This window comes from Desmodus rotundus, chromosome 1, assembly GCF_022682495.2.
Source record: "Desmodus rotundus isolate HL8 chromosome 1, HLdesRot8A.1, whole genome shotgun sequence".
NCBI lineage: Eukaryota > Metazoa > Chordata > Mammalia > Chiroptera > Phyllostomidae > Desmodus > Desmodus rotundus.
The window spans coordinates 4,773,127-4,794,959 of record NC_071387.1 but is presented as its reverse complement, the minus strand read 5'-3'; the positions used below and the strand labels follow the sequence as shown (position 1 = coordinate 4,794,959).

Below are 21,833 nucleotides of genomic sequence, written 5' to 3'. Positions count from 1 at the left end.
TTCCCTTAGCACTTCTTGTTTCCAGCAAGCTATACCTGTTCTTATTTATTGTGTTTATCGTCAGCCTCTCCCTTTAGAAGGTAACCATAAGGGCAGGGATTTTTTTTCCGGTTTATCACTGATGTATGTGAAATTTGTAACCTGGGCCTTGGCCCCTGGTAGGCTCACCGTCAGTAATTACGGAGACGAACGAGTGAATGCCAGGCATTGTGCTAGGTGCTTACATGTCATCGGTATCCCAGTGCCTCCTCCCAGCAACTCTGTGAAGTAGGCACTGTTGTTATTCCCCTTTCACAGATGAGGACACTGAGTCTCAGAGGGGTTAAGCAACTTGCCTAAAGGGAGGACTCAGGCCCAGGTCTTTCTGACTCGAAGGCCCATGTGTTTAGCCACTTTGCTTTACTGCTTCCTTAAGAAAATACAAAAGGTACTTTTCTCTCTTTTCTCCCCCACTTTAAAATGCTTGTTAATAAGTGTTTTGAATGTTATTTTAAAAAGCCTTTCTAGAAAGTAATTATAAAAGGAAAGCATTATATGATATATACACGTTTGTCAGTTACACGCTTTGCGTCAGGGTGCGTGTCCAGGGGAGAGCAGCATGCGTGCTGATTGATTGAGGTGGCCAGTTCGTAGGGTCCTTGGGATGCATGGAACAGGCAGTACCCAGACAGCTTGCCTTTGTCTGGCTGCTCCTGTCCTTGGAAAGGAGCCCGTATGTGACCCCTTGCTGTTCTGCTACCCGGTGTCCTCCCCATTTTGGACAGTGCGGTCACGCTGAGCCTTTCTGCTCCATCCATGGAACAGGGGTGATTGTTTATCCCCAAAGCAGGAAAGGGGCTGCTGGAGCTTATTCCAACCCTAAAATTTGCATTTTTATTGTTATTTTCTTTTTGAGGGTCAGGTGCCTACTCTGATCTCCTTAATGATTCTGTTGATTTTTTTTTTTTTTTTTAAGTATTTTCTTAGAAACTTCACGTGAGTCTTACTTTGAGAAGTAAAAGTTACTAATATGTTTAGAAACAGTTTCTGGCTACCTTGTGTGGATTGAAATACATGTCTCATGTATACAAGGATGAGTTCAGGACGTGGTTTAACAGATTAGTAATTTCAACCTGAATATTCTTGGCCTTTTATTTTCGTCTTCCTGTCAGAAGTCTCTTCCCCATCCCCCCAACCTCCCACCCTTTTAAATTACAAGGTATAGTAAATACACAAAAGCGTGTTAGAAACTATGTTGAGTACAAACAGTTATAAGTAATCACCTTTGTAACCAGCACCTGTGACAAGAGATGGACCAGTGTCAGCACCCCACAAACTCTGTATGTTTCTCAACATCCCTTTCTAACTCTAGAGTAACCCTGACCGTGAAGAATGTTAGAAGTATGTCCTTGCCTTCCTCTGTAGTTCACCACCTGTATACGAGGTTGGTCCAGAAAAAGTACAGCGTTGTTAATATAATGGGAATGGTTTGCATGACATCAGTGCAACCTGGCAGCCAAGGAGAGGGGACTGGAATGCGCATGTGGGAACAATGATGACTTCACTGTACTAGTCAATGGGGGGAGGCTGGCAGTAGGCGCCATTGAGCAAACGTATACTGTGTGACTGTCACATTCAAAATGGTGGCGCGAGTGGAGCAACAAGTCTGCGTCAAATTCGCTCTAAGCTTGAACACTCCTCTGAAGAATAGAAGCTGTCTGGATGATTCAGGAGGCCGCAGCTATGGGCAGCTGGTGACTGGCAGCTTCATCATGACAACACACCCTCTCATGCATCATGGCTCGTGCAGGTTTTTGGTGAATCATGAGGTCACCCAGGTGACTCAGCCCCCCTGCAGCCCAGAGGTGGCACCCTGCGACCTCTGGATTTTCCCCAAACCAAAACCACCTTTGAAAGGGAAGATGTTGCAGTCGGTTGATGACATTCGGGAAAATTCTACGCGGCAGCTGATGGGGATTAGGAGAACTGTGTGAGGTCCCAAGGTGCCTACTCTGAAGGGGACTGAGGCATCCTTGTCCTACAGTGCTTCTTGTGTCTTGTACCTAAGAAATGTCTCTATTTTTCATATCAGGTGGCTGGATGCCTTCAGGACAGACCTCATGTGTAGCCCTAAACAACATATTTTAGGCATATAGTCAAATGTTCTCTAGACAAGACCAAAGATTCACTTCTGTGATCTGATATGTATAATGTTTTTTAATTTACATTAAACTTCATTTGAACACATAAAATATATTAAAAACAGGAAAATATCTAAATGTAGAAAATGCACCATCTACTACTGTTGTTTAAAATCGCAAGTATAAATTTTAATGAGGGAATATTGGTTGTTTACCTTGTCAAGTTATCAAATGAACCTCCTTCCTTTTTCAGGAGTGTTTTTTACCTAAAGAACGAGATAATATGTTGCCTCAAAAACTAGATAACTCCATCTAAGGTTATCTCTGCAGACTTCTGCCAAAACCCGTCCCCAATGGAGAGATACGTGATAAAGCAAGATAGCGAAATGTTCATTGTGGGGTCTAGGTAGTGGGTATACAGGAATCCACCGTATAATCCTGTGAACTTTTCTGGTAGCTCGCAAGTTGCTATAACTAAACATTGGGAGGGAGTCCTTGAAGAAGAAGACGTCTGTTTAAACTCTGCTCTGGGAGAATTTGATTCTTTTTTTTAAGATTTTATTTATTTATTTTTAGAGAAAGGGGAAAGGAGGGAGAGAAACATCAGTGTGTGTGGTCGCCTCTCATGTGCCCCCACCCGGGGACCTGGCCAACAACCGAGGCATGTGTCCTGACTGGGAATTGAACCGGAGGCCTTTTGGTTCTCAGGCCAATACTCAATTCACTGAGCCACACCAGCCAGAGTGGGAATTTGATTTTTTTAAGTAGTCTCTCTTTTCTTCTTTTCATAATAGTATTCGTGATTTCTTTCTATGACTTAAAAATCTAGCTGTGAATTTGGGTGCCCTTTAATTTTCTTCTTCTTCACTTTCAGTTTTCCTTTAACATCAGCACCAATGACCAAGAAGGCCTCTACAGTCTTTATTTCCACAAATGCCTTGGACCTAAAATACAATCTAACGACAAGTTTTCATTCAGCCTTGATGTGAGTACCACAGGGAGACATCCTTCCAAGCAGAGTTTTGTCAGCAGTGTAAGATGGGAGACGCTAATTTCTCTGGAAGGATGGGTTTTAGGAACCCTTAAGCAAAGTAAAAGAGCAGTGTGGCCAGTGGTCAAGTACTTCAGCAGGGGATTAGTACCAAGAAAATAGAACGCAGTTAGGATGTGTTACCTTCAGCCCGAGCCCGAAGAAGGGGCTTGTTATCTGCTGGTGCTCACTTTCTTACTCTTAAGTCAAGCTGCTAAGGTTACAAGTTGCTGAATATGGGATGATGTGTTCCTGAAAAGTAAAATTAATTTCCTGTTGGTTTCAGATTGAGATCATAGAGAAGAATCCTGACAGCTACCTCTCAGCAGGAGAAATTCCTCTCCCTAAATTATACATTTCTATGGCCTTTTTCTTTTTCCTTTCTGGGACCATCTGGATTCACATCCTTCGGAAACGACGGTAAAGTACTACTTCCTGAGCCCTCCCCTCTGAGTGTGCTGGGATTTGTAGACTCTCGCCCTCTGCTGGTTTCTGCCCCTGGGAGGCAAGGGCAGAGCCATCTCGTTCTCTTCACAGGGCATCTTCCCTGAAACACGGGGAGACTGGGCAGGAGATTTGTGTGCCTCAGTGTTTGCTCACTTCCCACCACGTTGTTTAAAAGGCAAACCCAAATATTTTAGTAATATACAGGCGAAATAAAACGCATCACCTTGGTGTTTCTGTAGTGAAGACCCCACAGTGCAGGACTCTGAGTGAGCACGTGGGCCCCAGCTGGGGCTCCTTGTTCTTGAGTGGAGGCAAGTGACAGTGGCCCGCCACCTGGGTGAGAGCGTGAGCTCCTGCATCCTGTAGAAGGCCTGGGCTCTGAGCCGGGCTGGGAGAACTGCCGGCCTTCCAGAGCTCCGCACTGAAGAGACCTCCTGGAGCCCGTCTGCCTGCTGCTGGCCTTCCTTCTGCAGCCCTTGCGGCTTTAACTTCCTGTGCTTGGCTCTTGAGGGGACCAGCCTGTATGTGGAACAGTGCTCAATTGTCTGTCTTCCCCCAGAAGTTCACAGTGAAAGGACAGTAGGAGGTGTTTGTTGTAGGATAAGCCCATTAACTAACTAAAGGATGGTATGTGAATGTGTACTGTCATACCGATTAATTTAAATTTATGTAATAATTAAGAGTCCCAAATACCTCCTCATCCGGAGTGTTGGGGCAGAAGCTGACACCTCCTTCCTCTTGTGGCCTGTGTGGCTGTGGATGTGCTGAGCTGGGAGCAGTTGCTGGCCCCTGTTTGTGGTCACATCCTTCACACCTGTCGGGTTGGAAGAGCTTTTGCTTACCTGTGAAGGACTGACCCTACATAGTCATGTTTGCCCTAGACGACCTGGCAGCCACTAGTGAGAAAAAAAAGAATCCTACAAATTTAGGACATGAAAGGTGTTTCTTTGCTTTAAAAGAAAGTTTTACTTTTGCCTTTATTAGAAAAGTACGAACTAATAGTCTGAGACCTGATTTCAAACCTGTGTGCCTTGCCTCACGCCAGGTCCTTTTCCTCCACTGCAGAGCCGAGATGGCAACCGTTGTCCTGGCCACCTCTGGGAGCCTGCGTGCTTTAGGGTTACGTGTGGGGGAGGGTTGCACGTCAGGATGCTGTGCACGGATGAGGCGCATACTGGCCAGGTGTTCAGTGGCAGTCATTGCTGCTGGCTCACTCCTGTCCTAGAAGCTGTGGCAGCAGTTACAGACCTGTGGTTAAGTGAGGCCAGCCTACAACCTGTTTCAAACTTCCTGTTGAAGTGTAGTGCGTACACCAAAAACGTGTGCGTTGGGCCCTCCTCCCCGACCTCCCGTCTCCCCGCCAGTCTCACAGCCAGATGTGTGACGCTGGAAGTTTGCGTTGTGGAGAGGACCTGGCTCCGTGGCTGCCGCTGCGTTTCAGGGGCTCACAGCCCTGTGGACTGGGAGGGATTGAGAGGCCTTTGCCCCAGTTTATTGAGGCTGAGAGAGGGGAGGTGAGAGCAATGGCCAGAGTCAGGCGACAGCTGGGACTGGACCCCTGGTCTCCTCACTGTGCACAGGGGGCTCCTCTGCACTCTGTTTTCTGTCATGGGCCCTGGGGCCCCAGAGTGTGGGCTGGGGGCTCCTGGGCAAGTGGAGGCATCGCAGGCAGCTGGTTGTTTTGTTTTGTTGTTTTTTTTTAAAGATTTTATTTATTTATTTTTAGACGGGGGGAGGGAGAAAGAGAGCGAGAGAAACATCGATACGTGAGAGAAAAGTGGACCGGCTGCCTCCTGCATACCGACTCGCAACCCGGGCATATGCTCTCACTGGGAATCGAACCAGCAACCTTTCGTTCAGCAGACCCATGCTCAGTCCACACAGCCATCCCAGCCAGGGCAGCTGGTCGTGTTTGAGTCAAATGCTCAAAGTTGGTCATTTCAGGGAATCTTCCAAGCTCCTTGAGGTAGGCAGGTGTCACTCCATTTTCAGAAGAGGTCACTGAGGTTTAGACAGATGAAGGTCCTCAGGGTAGAACCAGTATTCGAGAAATCCAGTGTGGCTTTGGAGCCTGCCTTCTCTCTGTGGCCTCATGGCTCCGGCCGGCGAGGCTCTAACCAGACTGCAAGTCAAGGTTGCTGGGGTGTGTGATCGAGCACCGCTTGGGGCAGTGGGCGGTTTTGCCCTGTGCGTAAATCTTGTTGCCATTCAGGAGTGACTGGCGACTCTGGCCTTGACTTCCCTTTTTTGACTGCAGGTAGTTGGGCACTGGGACAGGAAATTGCCAGGAAGGAAGTTCCGGAAACTGAGCGAGTGTCCGTTCTGGAGACGCCCTCCCCACCCTTCTCCTGAGGCCCTCTCCTTCGGTTTCCCTTTGATTCCAAGCCCATCTCTCATTCCTTCCTGGCCCAGATGTGTTTGACAACGTGTTTGCGGAGCGGATCTTAGGCCCTTTCTAGCGATGTTTATTGACATGTGTGTGGTTTTGATTTATTTAAATTGTACCATCTATAGATACTGCTCTTACCATTTTTCACACAGTAATACCTGTTCTGTTGATGCATTTGTCTGAACTGTACCGTCCACATTTTTTTCTGCTCTGGCTTTGTAGAATGTGTTGATACCTGAGATTGCGAGTTTCCTCTGTGGCTCATATCCAAGTCTTCATGGACTTTTCAAATAGAGTTTTACCCTTTTCTCCACCAATGGTCGTGTGTACCCTATTAGGTTAAGTGCCAGGGTGAGGTGGGAAAGGGCAGAGGGACTTCGTGCCCGGGCCCAAAGGTGGACAGGTACCTGAGTGAGTGCTTCATCCCCCTGGCTGGTGTGTTTGTCAGGTTCCAGCCGTGAAGGGCAGAGAAGAGGGCAGGGCCATCCCTGCCTCCTGGCTCCAAACCGCCTGCCCTGGGCTGCACATTTCCCCTTCAGCTGAGCCTGCTCACCTCTGCTTTCCTGGGGGTTCACGTGGCCATAGATCCAACCACCTCACGCTTCTGTGGCCTTTCCTGGGGAGTTTCCAGGGAGGGAGCCTGTTTAGATTTGCATGTTTCAGGACTCAGAGTCGATCGTGCCTGGGCGCATGACCCAGTTCCCCTCACTTGGACTTCAATGGTGGGGATGAATCCAGGAGCCATTCGAGGCCTTTCTGCTGACAAAGTCTGCTTTAAAAAGAAGGCTTCATGTTTGTGGTTGCCTGGATTTCATTACTGCCCCCACATAAAGAAGTCTGATGCCTGGAGCTTCGGCTGTCCTTTGGGAGAATGGAATATTTCTTTCATTCTTTTCTTTCTGTTCTAATAGGAATGATGTATTTAAAATTCACTGGTTGATGGCGGCCCTTCCTTTCACCAAGTCTCTGTCATTGGTGTTCCACGCGGTATGTATGAATGCTCGGGGCCATTCGTGGGTGCCCTACAGTGCCTGTGCGGTCAGGAAAAACCAGCTCGGGGAGAGGGGCAGACTCGCGGGAAACAAAAGGCAGCAGGGTGCCGTTTCCATGAAGCCTCGTCTGACCTGGGGGGACTGGGCCTGGGTGGCAAGCATCACAGCCCCCTGACTGCGGGCAGTGCAGAGCCCTCCTGGAACACTGGTTTCCGTTCAGCGGGTTGAGGTCATTTCTTGAGGTTAGAGCGCCACCTGCTGCAGTGTCTCCAGGACTCCATTTTCTGCCCAAACTCCCCCGTGTTCCCCTTCGATTTGAAGTTCAGTGTTAGCGTACTTATTTGAGGGAAAATTGACGCTTTGTGGATGGAGGCATAAAAGGGAACTGAAGCCTTTGAGTGTTGAGTCCTGACGCAGACCGACACGAGCCTGCCCGCGGTGGCAGCAGCCGTGGGAGCCGGCGGGAGACACGAGCATAGTCTCTGGGCACGTGCTCTCCTGCACCGCAGGAAGCCGCCACGGAAAAAGGAGTGATACATCCGGCCACAGTCTCAAGACATGACAATTATTTGGATGACTTTTTAAAATTTTTTTATTTATTGATTTTTAGAAAGAGTGGAAGGGAGAGAGAGAGAGAGAAACATTGATTTGTTATTCCACTTCTTTGTGCACTCATTGGGTGATTCTCGTATGTGCCCCAACCAGGAATCAAACCCACAACCTTGGGGTATCAGGACGATGGTCCAACCAAGCGAGCTACTGGGCCAGGGCTTGGGTAATTCTTATTTGGATCTGAGTTAAAGATTTTTTCTCAAATCATGTAGGTTATGAATGATGGGATCCTTGAGTCACTTTACTATGTAGGTAGCCACTTGCGATAGAACGAAAGGCATGTAAGGAATTTGTATCGCCCTTGTCAGTTCTGCCAGGAAGCGTTTTAGGTGTGCTGCTGAAACTTGCCACTTTAATTAAAAGGAGCTGGTGGTTTCAGGTGGCTCTAAATTTACAAATATTTTTCAAAGGAAACATAACTTTTCTAAGCTGGGTGGTTCCACATGAATTTTTTTTTTTAACTGAGTGACTAAATTAACTTATGTAAGCTGGGGTATGAAAGATAGAGATGAAGTTCTTGGTCAGATACTGGAAACACCTGTGGCACTTGGGCCTTGGAGATTTGAGGGGAGAGAGGGACCTGGGCTGGGTGCTGGGGACATGAAACCCAAGTCAGGTTTCCCAAGCTGGCTGGCGTTGTTGTGCACTCACTCGCTTCATCGTGATCTGGCACGTGAGTCATCAGACACCCGCCGGCCTGCGGTCCCCGGTGGCATTTCCTGTAGGACTACACTGAGGCAGGTGGGCAGGCGGCCAGGCGCCGAGCTTTCTGAAGTGCGGCTGTCTGCTTGCAGATCGACTACCACTACATCTCCTCCCAGGGCTTCCCCATTGAAGGCTGGGCCGTGGTGTACTACATCACTCACCTGTAAGTACGCACGGTGACTCGTGACGTGCGCATGCTGTGGCGTGACACAGAGGTGTCAGGGAAGCTGTGGCAGGAAGAGACCTGCCCCACCCTCCCGGGGGTCCCACCCTCCCGTGGCCGCCGGTCTGGGTTCCCGCCATGCCAGAGGCATGCGGCGTATAAGAGCCTGGGGCTGTTGACGTGCCCTGGGAGGGGCTTGCCTCTTTGGAGGGCTGGCCACTCGGGTGGTGGGCTGTGTCACTAACTCTTCGTGTGTGGGGGAGAAAGTGTTGCTCACATAAGGTGAACTTCCTGAATGTGCCCACCTATCTTTGGCAAGCCTGTGAGGTCACAGAGTGAGCTCTGGAGTCTGACTCGCAGGGTGAGTCTGAAGAGACCCATTCGTGTGCATGAAATTTTTCTTTTCCAGTTTGAAAGGGGCCCTGCTGTTCATCACCATCGCGCTCATTGGCACTGGCTGGGCTTTCATTAAGCACATCCTTTCTGACAAAGACAAAAAGATCTTCATGATTGTCATCCCGCTCCAGGTAAGGGGCGCTCGCCCTGCTGGTTCTGGCTCAGCGCTGGCAGCCCAGGCTGTTGGAAGAGGGGGCCGGCCCACCTAGAAACCCCACGGCTGCTGTCGGGGACTCTGCCGCCGAGTTCTGACAGGCCAAGGCCTCAGGTCGCTGCGCTGGGAGGTGTTTGGCCGTCAGTCCCCTTTAAACCAGCAGGTGGACGCCGACACTGCCCATGACTGGAGGCTGCTGAAAATTAGGGGAACCTGCTGCCTTCTTTTCTGCATCTGTTTGCCCTCTAGCCCAGTGGTCCTCTTAGCAAAGAAGCTCAAGTTCATAGTGATTCATAGTGATTTTGTTAACCAGTTATTTTAAAACTGTGAATGACACCAGTGAGTTTCCACAAGGTAGAATGTTAAGTAGACCTCCGGGGCAAACCTTTATGAAACCCTTCCTGTGTATGGGGCCCTGAGCTGAGGCCAGCCTCACAAGGCTGCGACCCCTCGGAAGGGGACCCTTGTCTCATGATAATCAGCACTCTTGCTGGAGGCGGCGCCAGGACGGAAGTGCTCATCGTAAAAGGAGTGGTACTGGGTGCCTGCCGGCTCCTCTGCTCTACCCAAGTGCGTCTGCGCAGAAGTTGTTCTCGTCAGCCAAACTCATTTGGAATCACAGTGTGCATGTGGCGGGTGAGGGATGGGGAGGACAGCACCCGAGGCACCCAGAGCAGCCGCTCAGCTCCGGTGCTGGGCGGTTTGGCAACGTTTGCAGCAGAGCGCCCTTCACGTTCAGTCATCAGGGGCACGTGTTACTGCTAGACACACGGTCAGACCAGTTGCTGAAGGTTTCCGCGGGGAGACGGATCACCCAAGTGTGAGTGATGGCGAAGGCTTCATGTGTCGACGGGCCTCGCCTAGATGCCTAAGGGGAGGAAGATGGCATAGGCACAGAGCAGTAGCAGAAACGTGTGACACTGCTGCCTGGTGACCAGAGGTGCTGAGGAGCTGTCCCCCGGGGCCACTTTGCCGTTCAAGGTCTAGGGCCTGGTCCTCATCCCGCTTTGCCACACTGCTCCCTGTCCCTTTCCCTCCAGCAGCCGTTGCCATTCCTTCTGTGTGAACCTCGTCCCCCAGCCTGAACTATGTGATGACAGCTGCAGCCTCCCCAGCTCCCCGCTTGCGTGCCTCCGGAGGGTGACACCCAGGCTTGCACGGCAAGTCTCTCCAAGGACCCAGGGCCTCTGAAAATTAAATGCAAGGAAGTTACATGCATTTAAACGTGGGGGCTAGTCTAGGGGGGCCTTCAGCATCGGTCTGAAAAGTTCAGGCTGCTGCTTTTTGGCCATGGGGGAGCCACTGCACCTTTCTGAGGAAGAAGTGAAGGATGTACAGAATGGAGTTTCAAGAACGCTATTGCACCTCATTCCACACCAGCACCTCGGGACGTTTTCATCTCTTGTGTCAAGAGTGTAAACCAAGGCCAAGGTGCAGTTATGAGTTTAAGCTGCGAAAGCCTCTGTTTTCCACTCTGCCTTCATAGACTGAGCCACAGGTGCAGGTATTGAGGGCAGTGGCAGCCTGGCCCCAGGAGGAACCCAGAAGCCCGGGGTCAGTGGGGGACTGCGCCAGTACTAAGTGAGGTGCGGCTGAGGCTTCCACTGGGAAGCCCTGGATAGAAAGGGAAAGCACACTCAGAGACGTCCCAGTAAGAGCACAGCGGATTCACATGCTTCATTAAAGGGTGGAAAACAACCGTGCAGGCAGCAAGTCAAGCAGAGTATTGGGGAGCACGGCCTTCCCATGGAGGATGGAGGTGGAGCGATAATCTCGGCATCCGCCCCCTGCGGTTGCGTCAGAAGAGCGTCTCAGGGACGTTTTCCCTCACGCTGAGGAGCATCGCAGGCGTTCAGATGCAGCCACCTCGGTTTCGCCACCAGCAGAACATCCCGTAGCATGCTGAGGGCCTGGTAACAGGACTGCACACACAGGCAGGCCTTCCCTTTGGGAGCGGAAGCAGAACACGCACACAGATGCACCTCCGTGGGAGGAGCCGAGCTGAGTCCCGTGCAGACAGGGGCTAGACTGGAGTTAGTCCTGGGGGGAGCTGTGAGGCTGCTCAGCCACTGGGCTGAGGTCTGCCGTCCTTGCTGCCCTGGCCTCTGAGGACACCATCGGCACTTGGAAGAGCTGTTGTCATGAGAAGCCCAGGCACCCGCACAGAGACCTTGGGCCAGAGGAATCCGGGCGTTGTGGCCACACAGGCTGTAAAGTGTAGTGCCCGGGCAAGGCTGCCGAGGCCTAGGATGCCTGAGAAGCAAAGTGTCCTGGTCGGCCGTTGCTGTACAACAGGTCACCCTTAAACTGAGTGACTTAAAACAGCAGCCATTTACTTTTCTCTCATGGCCTCTGGGTCTGGATTTGGGAGGCGCTGAACTGGGTTGGTCTGACTTGCTGTCTCGTGCGGCTACAGTCAGTGGCCAGCACTGGGGTCATCTTGGGGCCTCCACTTGCCTCCTCCTCTGGGCTGGCCAGACTGGATCAGGTGGGGCGGGCACAGCTGTGGCTCCTCGGGCATCTCTCTCTCTCACTCTCTTCCCCTCTCCCCTTCTCGCCCTCCCCCCCCCCCCCCACTTCCCCTCTGCCACCTGTCTCCCAGCACCCATGCCGGGTCTCTCCAGCATGGCTGCTTCGGAGCAGCCAGGCTTCTTACAAGGAGGCACAGCACTCCAAAGGTGTTTCTCAAGAGAGCCAGGCAGAAGCTGTGTCCTTTGTCTGACCTACCTGGGAAGCCACATGGTGTCACTCCCACCATACTCTGGTGGCCGGAGGGGCCACAAGCTCAGGAGCAGTGCTCAGAGACTGCATCTTGGTGGGATAAGGATGGGGGTGCTGCTGTGGCCATAGTTTGGGGGCCTATAGGCCCAAGCGTCCACCCCTATGGCAGCTGCTGTTGTGGGGATCTGCCCATGCTTTGTGGCCTCACCAGCTCCTCATGTTCTCCAGGTGCTGGCGAATGTGGCCTACATCATCATCGAGTCCACCGAGGAAGGGACCACTGAGTACGCCTTGTGGAAGGACTCTCTGTTTCTGGTCGACCTGCTGTGCTGCGGGGCCATCCTCTTCCCAGTGGTGTGGTGAGTGCCTACTGGGCGGGGGGACGTCGTGCACGCGTGTGCCTCGAGGCTTGTCTGTGAAGCCCAGCGCCTGAGCCAGCCGATCCCAACTTTGGAATCATGCGGGGCATCTGTGTCAAAAACACAGCTTTCTGGGTCCCAGACTGGCATGAATGGAGGTCTCCAGTGGATTCTGATAGAGCTGGTCTATCACCATGGCTGGCCTTCAGCACAGTTTAGACCACAGAAAAGAGTCTGGACCCGAGAACCTAGCAGCGACACAAAATAGCACAGATTTGGAGGGGAGTTGAAAAAGTCCCCCAAATAGGCTTTTCTTACTAAGGTAGATGGAAAAGGAGGATGTACACTGACGTAAAACCGGTGGTAATTCTTGGCAGGTAAACGTTTTAGCTGCCTTCAGAGTGGCTTGCTGGTTCCTGGAAACGGCAGGCTGTGGACGCACAGGTTGCAGAGAAGTGTCGGTGCCGAGTCAGTGGCTGAGGAGAGCAAATGTCCTTGTTCAGCCTCGTGCAAAGGGAAGGGAATTCTTGCTTCAGTGGGAGGCGAGTAGAGAAGAGAAGGCTGGCAAAAGTAAAACCCTCTCCTGTGCTAATCGTCGAGTTCATGGCCACTTGAAAGCAGTTAATTCTTTTGAAATAAACTTTAAAAAAATACAGATTTACCTGCTTTCTCTGAGAACTGAGGTGTTTTACACTGCAGTGCCCTATGTACGTAAGTTAGTATTTTTGAGGGCCCTGGGAGTATAGGTCACTTACTTGTTCTGATTATTTAGATAGAGCACGGTGCCAGTGGAGTGTGATGCTCATTCCAGCCAGTTAGAGTCAGTCTCACCTCCCATTCCATCGAACGCCACGCCCGTACACGCGTACACACGGCAGTTCAGCAGAGGGGAGAGTACGAACGAGCCTTCAATCCCTGACCCTCCTCACCTCCTGCCCGGGAGTAAGTACACGCAGGCTCCTGTGACAAGGTGCCCAGCACAGTCTTCAGGTGGAAGGAGCATCCTGGGAGTGTTGGAGATCATGTTTCCCGGCATATATCATCAATTTGGCTCAAATAAATGTGTAGAAATTTTTTTAAAAGAAGAAGAAAGAAAGGGCATCCCTGTGATCAGGGAACAGAGTCAGACTCTGCTCACACCTGCCCCCCGTGAAATAGAGGGGTCAGGGGTGACTGGGGAGGCCCAGACACACGCTAGAGCTGCATCGCCACCTCCTACCTCTTGTTAATTACAACACTAACAAGCAGGTGTTAACTGGCAAGATTCTTTAAGATAAATATTCTGAAAATTGCTGTAAAATGAGGAAATCAAGTACTGGAGAGGAGATTTAAGCAGCGGCTTTTCGACAGGAAGTACACAGCATTCGGAAGGGCGGGGGTGGTCTGGACTCTAGCTGAAGCGGAGAAGCTGCCAGTGAGCGAGAAGACATACCGACCTCTTAGTGCCGGGCGTGTCGGTGACACAAGCATTCGGGCCAGCCCACGTGCCTGCGTCTGTGCTAGACACGGATGCACGCCTGGCGGGCTCGGAGGGGCACGCCTGTGGTGGTCCCTGCTGCAGTCCGCAGGGACAGCGGCGTCCTGCTGGTTTGCGGCTCCAACCTTCTGAGCGGGCGGTACCCGGTGGCTTTTACCCCCATTCGTTAACGCTTATCCAATGCATTTGCTTAATTTGAAAAAAAAAAAATTCTGTTTAATTTCTGTTCCATAAAAACATTTGTTTTTAAATGCTGAGCCTGAAATCAGTCATTTTTGAGCACCCTAATTAAAAACTCCTACTATAGCTTTAAAAAAATGAAAGAAAGATATTCTGGCTCAGCCAGCATTGGTCTGGCGTCAGCTTCCCCTTGTGGCTGCTGCTTCGTTCCGTCTCCCGGGTTGGCAGACCGGGGTGGGCTAGGAGAAACGACTCATTCGACTCATTCATGGTCGGGTAGAGCGGGGTGGGTGTGCCAGGGCTCCAGCCTGGGGCGGGCTCTTGCCCCGTCCATGGCTGCCTGTGCTGTGCCTGCCGATGGACAGTCTTTCCCTTGGAGCCTGGAGCTCTACCTAGAGCCTGATCTGCAGCGTCTTTAGTGATGTTAGTGTTCTCCTGCCTAAATGCAGTGATGGTCATTAGTTACCAGCACGCCCCAGCCGGGAGAAGACTCCCTGGGGCCTACGTGTCAGCAAAGCCATAAATCCCTGGTCAGTGAAAGGCTGAGTTTGCATGAAGTCATGTGTTCACGGCTCCCAGACCCAGACTTTAGAAGTCCCTTCATGGGGTCCGTTCTCTCTGGGGAGCCGGGGAGCAGGGGAGCCCAGGGACGCTCCACTGTCTTAGAGTCAGGTGGGGGCTGAGGCCAGAGCTGTAGGAATGAGAGGCTGGGGTGGGGTCAGGCGTCTTTTGTATTATTCTTGCCCAGGCCCTACCAGACTTTTTCTGGGCAGCAGAGGGCACCTTTTACACTCAGGCCTGAGCACCGTGCGAGCTGAGGTGTTGGTGACCGAAGGTCACATGGTCAGGGGTGTCTAAGCCACCTAGTGTAACCCTTTATGTTGGTAACTGAGAAATTCAAGGCCTCAAGTGACTAGCCTTGGAAATAGAGAGGAGTGCAAATTTGTGAGCTAACCCTTTGCTCTCTGAATGTTTGTTTTTAGGTCAATCAGGCATTTACAGGAAGCATCCGCAACAGACGGAAAAGGCAAGTTCCCTCGTGCTCTTTCTGTGTGGCTCAGCCCTCCTGGCAGCCGCCTGCCTGGGCACTGCCAGGGGTGGAGGAGGAAGGGTATGTGTCCTGGAGCTGGCGGGGGGGCCCGGCTGCGGGCTTGGTGAGAACAGCAGGGGTTGTTTGGTGGAGAGGCAGGGCAAACACAGAGACCTGCTGTCTAAGGAGGCTTGTGGGGGGAGTGACTGCTGCTTATTATAAAGTAATTCCTGTCATTTCCACTCCTGAGAGTGGTTTTCACCTTCTCAAAACCGAGTCAGGAAGAGAAGATCTTGTCTTAGAAGGACCAGATAACACTTCACTGTGCGAACAGGAGGTATTAGGGGTTGGGATGGCTATGTGTAAAGTATCCCTCCCTGCTGACCTAACACGCTTTCAAAATAGATGTGTTGGTATTCACTTAAAGTGAGCCTGCTGCCAGAAAGAACTTCTGAAACTCTGATTTTTAAATGGTGGTGCCATTAAAACCCTTCTGAATCTCCTTGGTTTTCTAACCATGCCTTCTAAGTCAGAAAAGAAGCCACAAAAAGAATGCGTGGTGTGTTCCTGGGCTTATTTGAGTAAAGTCCAAGGCTGCAGGCTACCCTGGGGTCAAGGGGGGCTTCAGACCACAGGAGCTGGCGGCAGTGCCCTCAAAGGTTGGAGCTGCCTCAAGACCCAGGAACTCATACCCTCAGTGCTGATGGCAACGTTCCTCTGGGCAAATTACTCGAGCGTTGTTGTTACACGTGTTTTGTTGCTGATCTGTTTTTTTGATTATGGAAGTAATGCAGATTCAGTTTAGAAAATTTGGAAAACAGGTAGTAGGTGCCAATCTTATTTCACACTTGCTATGCAATTAATATCATGTTACTTTCTTTAAAGTGAATTAAACCCGGACTCCAAGGGTTCTTGGTGCTCGGGGCTCAGGAGTATTCCTGTTCAGGCTGCAGCAGTTCCTGTTGAGGCTCCTGCTGTTGGGCCAATTAATGCTTTTGCTCGGGCCGGGCTGCCTGGTGGGCGAGGGCCTGCCCTGGCTGGGCGCCCCCAGCAGTGCTCTGAGTGTCTCCCAGGGCCTGCCCCAGAGACCTGCTGCTTGCGCCTGGCTCCACAGCCTTCCCCGAGCCATGGCACTCAGCACTCTGGCCGTCTGGGAATGGGGGAAAGGAAAACTGCAAAAAATAGAACTCAAATTAGAATTTTAGTAAAGCAACTTGCCACAGATAGAAACATCCAAAGAAGAAAAAACCCACCTTCTGGGACTAATGGTAGTTTGGGGATATGCTTGTCCTTATTTTGGTCGTCTCCAGTGCACATTGTAAGATCTTCTGTTATTTCTAGAAGACCTAACTTAATCAGTAGGTCTCTCACTATATTGAGATGAAGCATTTTGCTTTTTCATCTATATGCATTTCGATATTATTTCAATATTTTTGGATTTGTGTTCTGTTCGGCTGAAAGTGTTTGAGAATCCCAAGGGCAACATTTTCTGGTTAATAAGTCTTCTCTGAACTTGGCTCCTCGGCCTCATCCTCCTCCCTTCGTGAGTGCTTTGTTCTTCCTCACCTTCTCCATCATTCCGGCCCCTGGCTGCCTCTGCCTTCTCTGCCTTGCTTTTTGAGGGCTTGGGGATGATGGTCTCTGTGGCTGGCTCTTCCACGAAAGGCTGATCATTAGCTGAGGATTTAGTGAAGCTCTGGCGGGGCGGGCAGCACAGCAGGGAAATCCTGACAGGGGGTCTTCACTGTCCCCCAGCATCTGTCGTTAAGGAGGAATGATGGAACAGGAGTGCTGTGATCCTCCCCTGGGCACATGAGACAGTTCCCCGTTTGTTCCACCAGGTGGCAGCACAGGACCCCAGCAGAGAGCAAACCTGAAACCCGGAAGTCAGTCGAGTGCACCATAGGGCTTCCACCAGTCTCAGGATGACGTGCTGTTAGGAAAGCACCTGTTTCTCATCAGCACAAGTCGCGAACTCTTTGAGAGGGGCAGAGGAGGTTAGCAAAGGGGTGCCCTCTTGAGTCACTGAGTTGACTTAGGCCGCGGAGTGCGTTTAAGCCAATCTGTACACACACCACACACGTTTCAGACCACACTTTGAAAAATGGTTCCACTTGTGACACTCCCTGCCTCAGGGGAACCTGCTCCCGAGGAGAGTCTGCCCTGGGGAGATGCACCTACCCCCTTCTCACCCCCCTCCCGCCCCCTGCACTGGGGAGCCAGCCTCAGGGCGACCGAGGAGAGCTGGAGGGAGCCCCCAGCCAACTGAGCGCTGGGGCCGCGCTGCTGCAGTTGAGCCCTGCTCCTCCACCCACCCCGGCGGAGGTCTAGCCCGTCCTAGAGGCAGCTGGCAAAGTGAAGACCATGGGCAGTGATGTCTCCTCCTGAGGTTGGAAGCAGTATGCTGCATGGAACCTGCTCACAGGCTCCTTATTCCACTGACTCATTGCACGACCTTGACGCTGACCTGGGTTTAAGACTCAGCGTCAGTGCAGACCAGGCTGACTGGCTGCCGGTGTGTGCTTGGCGTTGGTTTACTTCTGGGTGCCTGGGGTCCTTCTGATGGAACCTGAGGGAGGCATTGAGGATGAGGCTGCCCATGGCCCCTCAGCTATATCTTGGTCTCTTGTCACGCAGTGACCTCTGTCAGGTCCTGTCACTTAGAGCGCTGCCGCGCTGCAACCCTCCAAGAGGAAGCGTCATTGCACAGACACGCCTGGCTGTGGCGCTGCTGTGCTGGCCTGTCGAGGTTTACCGCCTGAGACTGCCTGGGATCCTGCGTCCCTGTCTGCTCCTCCTCCAGGGTCACTGCCTGGGAGCATGGGCTTGGTGGTGTCCGCCGTACACTTGGTTCGCTGTTTCTGCTCCAGTTACCTTTTCCCCTGCATTTCTGAGCAAAATCAAAAGGTGGTGTTCTGAGGAATTTTACCCTGCATGTGAGTGAGCTTCCAAAGCACCTAAGCAAACAGAGGCTGGCTGGTGGGAGGGCTTACGGAGGAATGGCTCCCTCTGGAGCAGCCGTGAGCTCTTGTCAGCACCGTGGATGGTCAGGGCTGCTTTCCTAGGGAGGCCTTACCAGCCTTCTTCGCTGGTGACGTTTGTGCCGACGGTGCCAAAGTGGAGGCGAGTGAGCCAGCTGGCACCTTAGCCTGACTCTGGGCAGCGACACCCGGTGTGTGAACAGCCCCCACGCTCCTCATTGCCACCTGCTTGCAGAGGGTGGGAAGGGCCCGTTTCAACAGTGGCCTTGATGAAATAATGAAAATTGTGCCTCTCTCTTTGATGCTTTTTATTACTTGTTTAAGGTATTTTTCTTACAGGGAGATGCACAGCCCACTTCAGGGCATATGCTCCAGCCAGGAGCTTCCGCAGACTGGAAGCACTAAGGTTGAGGCTGAGTCGTTTGGGCTTGGCCATCATCCTTGTTTCCTCCACACCTGTGTTTGACTCAGAAGCCCCTCCGCAGCACAGCAGGGGGAAGGCAGGAGAAAAGGATGATGGGTGGATAGGGGTGTTTTTAAGCCTCGAGGCTTTCCTTAGACCAGGGGAGGATTCTTTTGGAAACTTTTCACCCTTTAAGTGGCAGCTGTGGGCCTTTGTTCTGTGTGCCCCATAAATCACGTTGGATTAACTCCTCCAGACCGAGTGCTGGCACCTCCTGGGCAGTGCCTGGCGTTTTGAGCCGTGAGCTCCCGTCTCCCTGCGCTGCCAGTGGGTGATGAAGCTGTGAACCGCCGTTCTCTTAGCACAGAGTGTAGGCGTTGAGAGCCGGCCCTTGGAGGGACCGGGACTGGGTTTGAGTGCCGGCTTCTCCATCTGTAAGCGCTGTGCCCTTGGTTGTTTACTGAACTTCTCCAGGCCTAAGCCCGTTGTCACCTGGGAGGCGGAGGTAGTAACGCCCTCCCTCGGAGAGGCTGCTGTGTGGCTTGCACAGATGCAGCGTGGACGGTGGCCAGCCGGTGCCTGGTGCTCGCTTGGCGCTCAGTAGGGGGCAAGGCCCCGAGCTGCTGTCTTCATTGTCGTGGTTCCAGGACCATCAGGGAGGGGTGCTGGGAGGTGGGGGCGACGGACAGTCTGTCTTCTTGCCAGCCCGCTCAGCTGTTCTTTGGCTTCTAGGAGAGGTAGGAGTCCAGACGGGCTGGCACCTTCTCTGATGGGGGGTGCCTTTGCTCTTTTGCTGCTGGGTCGGAGAGAGGACTGACTTGTTAACTAAGCATTTGAAAGGGCTGGGCGCTTTCTGCCTCAGTGTGTGCCCACACAAGACAGAATACACTTCCTCTCAAAGGACACGGGGTTCCATTCCCGTCAGTAAGAAGCACTTGCCAAAATCCAGAGTCCTGGGCATCGTTTTGAGAGAGAGTGGGAGGAGGAGGGAGCCCACAGCAGGAGGTGAGCCCTCAGCAGCTCCTGAAGCAGGTGTACTTGCTCTCCTTCCCCATTCCCTGGGAGGTTTTCCAAAATCCTTAGGACTAGGGGTGGCCCAGGCATCATGCTAAATGAGGCTGTTCCTGGGGAAGAGCCACCGCCAGGGAGAAACCCTCATTCTGATGAGGACACCAGCGCCCGAGAAGAAGTGCCGGCCGGGCCCCAGCGCCTGGGCTGTGACGGTGCAGGGACTGGAGCTGAGCTGGCTCTGGTCTGAGGCAGTTTCCTCTTGCCGCACTCATTCTTGTACCGCATTCACTGTTCCTCGCGGTAGGACCAGAACGAGCCCGTGCAGACAGGCTGTCAGTGTTCTGAACTCCAGGGAAAGCTTTTTTTTGGAAGAAAACGGGGAGGATTTGGATTCCAGGCTGCAGGCTGAATCGTCCGTCGTGCGCAGGCAGCAGCACCACGCCCGGGAGAGCCCGGGCACTCTGGGAATCCCCAGGTCGCCCCTCGTTCCAGCTCACTCATTAGAGTTGGGATTTCTGCCAGAGGTGGCACCCCCTGGAACACAGTGTACGCCTCGTTTGGTTTGGGTTAGTACAAGGTAACCCCAGTATAGTCCCGATACTGTAACATCAGCCGTCCATCAGGTGCTTACCCTGGGCTCTGCAGCACCCCAGAGGTAGGCACTGTTATTCCCATTTTACAGATAAAGAAACTGAGACTCAAACAGGTTAGGAGACTCACCTGAGGTCACACGGCCAGGAAGCCGCAGAGTGGGAATTAGAACCCAGGACGTTCAGGTGTGCGGGGCCTGTACTATCACCTCCCCACCCCCACCCCGCTGCTTACTGCAGTGAGTAAGCTTCCTCCCCACCCTCGCTGCCTCACCCGTGACTGACCCCACAGCCCACAGTCTCGTGAACAGATGTCCTCTGTGCAACTGGACATGTTGTCGTTGCCACCAGTGGGTGTGGGGGACAGCCGTGAGCTCCGCTATGCTGTGCTGCATGTCTTAAAGATGACATCGGTCATTCCCAAGGTCCGTTTTTCAGTCCTGGCTCACGTCCTGGGACGGCATGACATCGCTGCCCGTGCTGACGGTTCTGCATGGGTACCAGATGTGGGTGTGCAGGCCCATCGCTGGGGGCGTGGCCTGCCTCGCTGTGGTGTCTCACAGTAGGCCTGGAGGTGATGCGGTGACGCGAGTGACACCAGGGAGGTGTTAGGACAGCGCCTTCCGCTCCCTCCCTCCCATGGCTCACGTCAGAACCCCTCTGCTTTCCCTCAGTCACCCTCCCCACCCCTGCTTTCCTGCCCTGTGACCAGGAGGGGACCTATCAGGCTTCACTTGAAGAATTCTCTCTGGTCCGCAGCTTCATCGCCTTGTTCCTCCACCCCCCCAGCCAGCCAGCAGGGCGGGTCAGCCTTGCTCACTGCCCCATCTACCACTGTGCACTGAGAAGAACCACCCCACCCCTGTTTAGGGGGACTTCCACACATCTGAGGGGTTTCGACCTCCATAGGGCTCTCGCTTTGCTTCTCTCCATCCTCTCTGTAGAGAGATGGCTCTGAGACGCAGGTGTGATCGTGGCACCGCCCTGCTTTGGGCTCTCCGGGGCTCCTTGGGGCCCATGACAGCAGCAGGGTGGCCAGCTGACATGGCTTTCCACCTTCCTCTCCGCCTCACCCGCTCCCTGGCCTTTCCATGGTCCAGCCCCACTGAGCTGCTCGTGTCCCTGGTGTGTGATGCCAGCTCACAGCCGCGCCTTCGCACCCGCTCCTCCCGAACATCCTCTCCACTTGGTCTCCCCATTCGTGCTCCCTCCTGAGGCCCGCTCAGGCCTGTGCTCAGGCACCGCCGCCTCTGGGAGCCCGCTCTCCCTGTTGTGTCCCTGGGCTGGGTGGGGAGCATCTGGTGCGTGGCCTCACAGCCATGTGCGTCCCCTCAGGGCACCTTGAAGTCAGGGAGTGAAAATGTGACACCTCTCTGTCGGGTGGACGGTCTTGGCGAACCTTCAAGGGCAGGTGTTTCATTAGTCAGGATTTATTTCAACTAGCAAAATGCAGAGGAGTCTTAAAGCATTTTTGTTATTTGGATGGTCCAGTTATTGCTGTTTTTCTCAGTTCTTCACAAAGAGGAGAGTTGAGTGTTCATGTTCAAGGACCATTTTGCTTGTTGTGGGGGGGGACCATGGTCCCCGAGGTTGGCTGTGTGTATGGGCAGAGTGTGGTGTCAGCGGCTGCTCCGTCAGCCACTGCCGCTGGGGGCAGGAGCTGCACACGGACAGATGAGCGAAACTTTAAAACCCTGGGAACTCAGTCGCCCCACACTCCTCAGCTTTCCTACCTCGTCCTCCAAATCCTCTCCCATCGCCCGAGGAGGAGGAGGAGGAGGAGGAGGAGCACTTGTTTGTGTCGCGTGCTCGCAGGCTACTCTGCGTGCACTTGGTGTTACAGTAAGTGGGTGACCAGCTCGGGGTTGGGTGACCTTCCTGAGGAACGGGGGCCATCCTGGGGCAAAGGCCTCGGCTGCCATGGTCCCTGCTGCACCCGGGGCCTGGCCCAGGGTCAGAGTGAATGAAAAGTGGCTGAGAACCAGAGAGATTCAGTTTTTAAAACCATACGTCTACAAGAAAGATTGCTACATTAGACAGCCTTTGCTGGTCTGCGTACTTCAGTCGAGCTTC

At 52.8% G+C, this 21,833-nt stretch overlaps 1 protein-coding gene across 3 annotated transcripts in view; it reads left to right on the top strand.

Moving 5' to 3' along the window:
* The window catches only part of GPR107 (G protein-coupled receptor 107), a 57,394-nt gene that overhangs the window by 24,455 nt on the left and 11,106 nt on the right, over nt 1-21,833 (top strand). For all 3 annotated transcript variants that reach the window (XM_024562064.4, XM_024562065.4, XM_045196770.3), the window contains exons 8-14: nt 2,995-3,105; nt 3,437-3,570; nt 6,898-6,973; nt 8,385-8,458; nt 8,868-8,985; nt 11,958-12,088; nt 14,729-14,772. In XM_024562064.4, the coding sequence (XP_024417832.1) occupies nt 2,995-3,105; nt 3,437-3,570; nt 6,898-6,973; nt 8,385-8,458; nt 8,868-8,985; nt 11,958-12,088; nt 14,729-14,772 (688 nt within the window). The remainder of the gene's footprint in view (nt 1-2,994; nt 3,106-3,436; nt 3,571-6,897; nt 6,974-8,384; nt 8,459-8,867; nt 8,986-11,957; nt 12,089-14,728; nt 14,773-21,833) is intronic.